At 41.8% G+C, this 6334-nt stretch overlaps 1 protein-coding gene across 1 annotated transcript; it reads left to right on the forward strand.

The window, feature by feature from the left end:
* Positions 1–4480, forward strand: SDHAF4 (succinate dehydrogenase complex assembly factor 4). The gene is made up of 3 exons (XM_067532664.1): positions 1–131; positions 1969–2121; positions 4190–4480. Exons 1-3 carry the CDS (start codon positions 92–94, stop codon positions 4297–4299), a joined length of 303 nt encoding a protein of 100 aa, XP_067388765.1. The 5' UTR covers positions 1–91; the 3' UTR covers positions 4300–4480.
* The last annotated feature ends 1854 nt before the right edge of the window (positions 4481–6334 follow it).

The raw sequence follows: 6334 nt of genomic DNA on the forward strand, positions 1-6334 counted from the left end.
TCGGTGTCAGTGTCAGTGGTGCTCGCCGCTGCCGCCTCACTGCAGCGCGCGCAGAGCACTGCCGCCCGGGCCGCTGGGGGAGGGGCTCGGCATGGCTCTGCGGCTGTGGCTGTGGCTGGGCCGACCGGCGAGTAAGCGGCGCGGGGCCGGGTGGTGGGGCCGAGCCGGCTTGTGGCTGCCTGACCCGCCGGTCTGGGCACAGTGGCCAACGGCTGGGCTGGGCCGGGTCGGGTCGCCGCCTCCCTGTGGCTCGGGCCTGTTGCCGGGGGCTCTGCGTGCCGGTTCTCCGCCGAGTCTGGCTGCGCCTGCTGCTGGAAGCCCGGCACAGGCGGCTCCGGCTCCGGCGCAGTTGGCGAAGTCGCCGCTGTCCCCGTCGCCTCCCCCCAACCGCCTGGGGTGGGGCCTCCCTAGCTGCGTCGGGGTCAAACAGCGGTGCCCTGTCTCCGCGGCGCACTGACCAGCGGGGTGGGTCTAGGGTGAAACCAGCCCCTTTGGCAGTGAAGACCTGGCCTGGAGCTGCCTCAGTCACCCCCGCTTCAGCAGCCCCTGGGCTTGCGGCCCTTTGTGCGGCTTGGCACCATATTGCACGTCGGGCATGGCGTATTGATCCGGATGGGACTGTTGGGGAGAGGGGCACCACTGGGCCAACGTCAGGGAGATGTTTCTGGAGTTAGGGCAGAGGGAGTTTAAGGGACTTGTCTCCTGCTTTCCCTTTTGCTCTATAAACACACTGCTTTCTCTACCTTGTATTTGGTCATTTTATATGTTTCCATGAGGAAGGATTTCTCCTTGTATGTTAAACTCTCTCCCCTCTGCTCCTTTTACAAAGGGTTCCTATTCTTCCAAAACCACAGGCATCCATCGGATTTATTTAAATGGCTGCTCATTCTCATTGCAAACATTCTGCCTTCCTTGGATGTGTTGAGCTATTTGTTTATAGCATGGTGGCTTTACAGACTGACAGGTTTTCATACATGACTTGGTTCTGATTAATTATGATGTGGGGATATTGCCAGATGTTCTCCCAAATTCACTTTTTAAATGTTGATGGGGCTTTCAGAGAAAATACAAGCAAAATTAAAAGATGAATGTTTATCTGTTGATTATATAATTTAGATTGAATTCATATCTCAGGGTTATCTCTGTTCCTGACAGAAGGCTTCGGTTGAAATTGCTTTGCTGCCCTAGCTAGGGACTTCATGGCTTAGGCTATGTCTTCACTGATGGCAACAGATTCGCCGCAGTCAGATCGACTTCTCTGGATCGACTGAGCGGTCAGTAAAGACCTGCTCAGTCGATCCAAAAATCAATGTATTAAGACCACCTTCTCAAGTGGCGTAGTGCTGCATCGACGGGAATGCGGTTCCTGTCGGCACAGTGCAGTGAAGACAGCGCGCAGAATAGAAGCAGAGAAGTCGATGGGAGTTACATAAGTTTTTTGCGTAGCTTGCGTAACTCCGGTCGACTGCCGCCGAATCTTCGAGGTAAGTGAAGACAAGCCCTTACTGTCTGGCTCCAACTTGGGATGCAGACTCCCACTAGCTGAAATCAACAGGCTGCTGGGAGGAAGTTGGAGCTCACTCCTGGGGGACGGGGGGGAAACGTATGCACTGGTATATGTCAGTATATGTATTATCTAGACTCTGAAATATAAAACAGGATACTTCAAATGCTTTATAACCTTATCAAGTGTGAGAGCTAAGACACACACCAGAACACTGTTTCTTTTGGTATCTGCTTCTAGGGTCTAAAATGAAGAATGTGCACTGTCTTCTTAGGACTCTGCACATTTAATATTAATCAAATTTTTGTTTCTAGTGCTCCTGCCCAGAATGAGTGTTTCATTCTCTAGTATGTGGAGAGTGAGTTTCAATGAGGATTTTATAACACTGGTTGATGCAGTTATTCAGCATAAATCTGTTATTTTTTAATAAACTTACATATTGATAATGTGCATTTGTTTGATAGGGCCAACTCTGCTGTGCAGCTCTCTGAGAAGAACTAGTTCCAATGTGGAAGGAAAGTCTGAACCTATAGAGAAATCCCCTAAGAAATCAAAATTACCACTAGGTCGTCTTGATGACCCAGAGGAGTCTAATAGAGAGAGAGAACCACTGGAAAGTAAGTCATGGTTTAAAAGAAAAAGGGGTGGGGGTGGGGGAAGGAAGTACTAATAAGGGCCTGATCCTGAGAGATGCCGATTGCCTGCAACTTTTATGTGAGCTATGGATGCTCAGCACCTCTTGAGATCAGGCCTGACATAGGAAAACTCTGAAACATGCTATATATGTTCATAGTTGGCATTCAATACCATTTCAGTCTGTTTCATAGTGCTTTGAGAGGTGGGGAACATGATCTGGGAGATTCCTTCTGGCCTTGTATTCCATGACTATGAGTTGTATATAGTGGTAGTAAAACAAAAGCATCAGGGCACCATCTCCTTTTAATATACAACCTGCTGTTTTAGGCACTGGTCCTGTAAAGCCCATTGCACTTGACTTCAGTTGGGTTCCACATGGAAATTCATTCAGGTTTGGGGCCTTAAAGCGTTACCACTGCCATAAATCACAAGAAAAGAAACACAGAACATGCAGGTGTACACATGCATTTCTAGGAGCCATTCCTTTTGCCCTAAGACTGGTCGTTTCTTAAAATTCATGCATCATGTTTCATCCTAGGCTCACCCACCCATTGCACAATGATCAGTTGCCATTTGTTGTCTATCTCTTAGTGTAATTATAAGGCACAAATTCTGTCTAATTTAATTTTAAGCTGTCTAGTACATTGGTTTTTTACATGTTTGTAAACACCATAAACATTTATAGTGCTATGGAAATCATTTAAAAATAAGAGAGGAATGCCTCCAAAGAGGCTCTGAGCAATATTGGACTGTAATTACCATCAGGATTTACTCAGATTCGGAGAAATTGTGTAATCAGAGAGAGAAATGCTTATTTCTGATGATTAATTTGTATCCTTTTCCCCCCCCAAAAGAAGTAAATGCCACCACTGATACTAATTTAACAAATCCATAATTATTTTATTTTGTTCATGTTTAGGAGTTCTGTATTTAGCGCAAAGCCAGAAAAAGCTTTCAGTTTCAATTTTGCCTGGCCTTACTGCTGATGGCACTGCACTAATGATCAGTTGGAAGGCCAACAGCTCAGTTATTTTATACTGCCTGTTAACCAGATAGCAAATGAGGACTTAAACTGAGCATTTAATATCCACTGCTGTTGTGTCACTACCACTGAGGAGTGTCTTGAGATTCTGCTGCTGTTTAGATATTTTGATAAGTTTTATAGCTTCATCTTAAATAGAAATGAAGCATTTGTACTCCTTCTACAAGTGCCAGAATCATATGCAAATATTGACATTTAAAAATCTATGTAGACCCTGAACAGGGCAACATGATGATGCACGTTTAAATATATATGAATTAAGCTAAAAAATTAGAAATACATCTTTATCTGTCTGCTTTAGGGTTTTATGCTTCTGCCCGTCATTATAGCATCTGGTGCCTTTCTCGTAAAAGCAATAGCAATTTACATACGATTTCTGGTAGAAATGATCACTTCCATGAAAACTCAGTTATTTTTATATAAACCCAGCTGTCTCCCTTTACCCCCACCAAAGAAAAAGAAAAATAGACAGAATGAATCCTGGCCAAAATTTTCAGATTTGGGTGCTTAAAAGTAGGGACCTAAGCAAAAATGAAAAGTAGACTGATTTTCAGAGGTGCTGAGCACATGCAGCTCCTATTCAATAAAGTAAATTCTCATTTTGAATTCAGTGCCAGTTGTGGATGCTCAGGATATTTGAATGTCAGGTCACTTTTATTTAGGTGTCTAATTATGGTATTAGATGCCTGACTGTAGATACATATGTTTGGTAATAGTGGCCAAGATTTTTAACCCAAAGTTCCCTGAAATTGCTATTGCATTAACATAATTTTTGTTTTAAATCAAGATCTGTCTTGTTATAAATGGATGCAAACATGTTATACTGTTAATCCTTGCATTTGTACTAATCTGCCAACTTTATCCATCTTTTAATTATAGAATCACAGGGTTAGGAGGGAACACAAGGGTCATCTAGTCTAACTCCTTGCCAAGATGCAGGATTTGTTGTGTCTAAACCATCCAAGACAGATGGCAATCCAACCTCTTAAATTTCCATATTGTTTTAGAATTTCCAGATGACATCAATCCTACTACAAAGGAAAAGGGTGGACCCAAAGGCCCCGAACCTACTCGTTATGGAGACTGGGAAAGAAAAGGACGTTGTATAGATTTTTAAATGTACAAATGTATCTATATTACTAATGGTTTGTTTGATACTTGTTTAAAGTATTTACAGTAAATAGAGAAAGTTCACCTAATTGTTCTTTTTAATGCTTAAATGGCACTTCTTTTTTCCAACATGTGTTTGTGGAATACCCTAAGGGTTGTTTTCTGCAAATAAACATTGTTAGAAAATATTAACCTTTTCAGTCCTCTTTTTCTAGTATATTAAATTCATTTGCATATTAACTATTTTCCAAGAATTGTTGAGATATCAGCCAAGAGTTTGTTTGAATTCTAAGGCCCAAAATGTTGGTTCTAACCTATTAGTGACCTACATTCAGGAATGTCATGTGATTGAGTATTGGGGCTGTACCTCATTTATTGCTGGTGCCGCCAAGTTTGTGGGACAGAGACCTGGTCTACACTTACCTGGAGATTCGGCAGCAGTCAACAGGAGTTACGCAAGCTACACAGAGTAGCTTGCATAACTCCCATCGACGGCTGTGCTTCCCTTCTGCGCGCCGTCTTCATTGCACTGCACCACTTGAGGGGGTGGTTTACTAGCGTCGACTTCGATTGAGCGGGTCTACACTGACTGCTCAGTTGATCCAGAAAGATCAATCTGATGGCAGTGACTTTGCCTCCATCAGTATAGACATAGCCTGAAATGTCTAGGGGAAAAACCCCTCAAACTAATAAAAAGTGTCTATAGAAGTATGTTGTAAACAAGACCGGCTGATTGATAAAGGGTGCCCTATAATATAATTATGTTCTGTGTTGAATAAGAGGTACTTGTTTATTATAGATGTTTTCTGTAATGGATGAAATAAGGATCTGTTGAAAGATAATGTTTAATTCATTAATAACTGCTGTTTGTCACAGCTGTCAGTAGTAATGACTGGCTTAGAATTCCCTTTGCTTATCAATCATGTAACCTAAAGATACCATAAAAGAAATGCCATAAGTAATTAGGTAAAATGAAAATGTCAAAAATTGTGAAATTAATTAATAAATTGTGAAATTAATCATGGGAAAGGAATTTTCCCTCCAAAAAGGAGTTTTTGTGTCTCACCTTCTAAAAAGAAAGAGGGTTGGAAAGTTAGTTTGGGAATGAACACTGTCAGCATTCTACCAGGTACAGAGGAGGGTACCAAAGAATCTTCTCTTCACCATCACCATCTACAGGGGGCGATAAAGTATGTCTGTCTGTATTGGGTATAGTGAAGTGTTAATCTTTGATTAATTATCTTTTATTAAATAATTTAGTTTGAGCCAGTTGTTTGACAATCTCAAATTGTTATTAAGTTCAAACATGCCACAGCATTTCTGTAAAGTAACTTTTTGGAGCAAGTAATTGCATCATATGTGCTAATCTTCAGCCACTGCTGGGGAACAAGCCAGCATTTAATTGATATACATCACAAAAGTTAAGAGGTAAGGGAAGTTTTAATCAAGGGCACCATGCCAAACTGCTGCTCTTGGAAAGTACCATGGTTTTATTTTTATTGTTTGTGCAGTGCTTACAGGGCCTCAATTTTTAATTTTATCTTAAAGACTGTCAGATTGATACATGGAGTGCCATACAGTTTACTACCTTAGAGAATTGGGAGGGCTGAGTTGAACTTTTTGGAACTGGAACTTAGGGTTTCAAGCCATCTAGGAGTGCCAAACAGGAGACTTACACAACCATGTTGTCTCCTGTTGCTTATATAATGACATGCATGTGCATTTTTTTGTTGGATAAATGGAGGTGACTACCTAAAAACTGGTTAAATTCTGTCTGGGAAGAATAGCTTTATTTTCACAGATTCATAAATTTTAAGGCCAGAAGGGACGCTTAGATAATCTTGTCTGATCTCCAGTATTTCACAGACTGTTAATTTTCACCCAGTTACTCTGTATTGAGCCAAGTAACTTGGATTTGAGTAAAACATAAGTAGTTTGCCTAAAGCGCATCTTCCAGAGAGGCATCCGTTTTTGATTTAAAGACATCGAGAGTTTGTTCCAATGGTTAATCACCCTCACTATTACAAATATGTGCCTTATTT

The sequence above is a fragment of the Emydura macquarii genome, unplaced genomic scaffold (genome assembly GCF_026122565.2).
Source record: "Emydura macquarii macquarii isolate MOO-44397 ecotype Brisbane River unplaced genomic scaffold, CSIRO-AGI_Emac_v2 contig_3295, whole genome shotgun sequence".
In the NCBI taxonomy this organism is placed as follows: domain Eukaryota; kingdom Metazoa; phylum Chordata; order Testudines; family Chelidae; genus Emydura; species Emydura macquarii.

Coding starts and splice junctions, on each gene's coding strand:
- SDHAF4 (XM_067532664.1), top strand. CDS start 92: ATGGCTCTGCGGCTGTGGCTGTGGCTGGGCCGACCGGCGA. Junction 132..1,968: donor GTGGCTGGGCCGACCGGCGA/GTAAGCGGCGCG, acceptor TTTGTTTGATAG/GGCCAACTCTGCTGTGCAGC. Junction 2,122..4,189: donor AGAGAGAGAACCACTGGAAA/GTAAGTCATGGT, acceptor ATATTGTTTTAG/AATTTCCAGATGACATCAAT.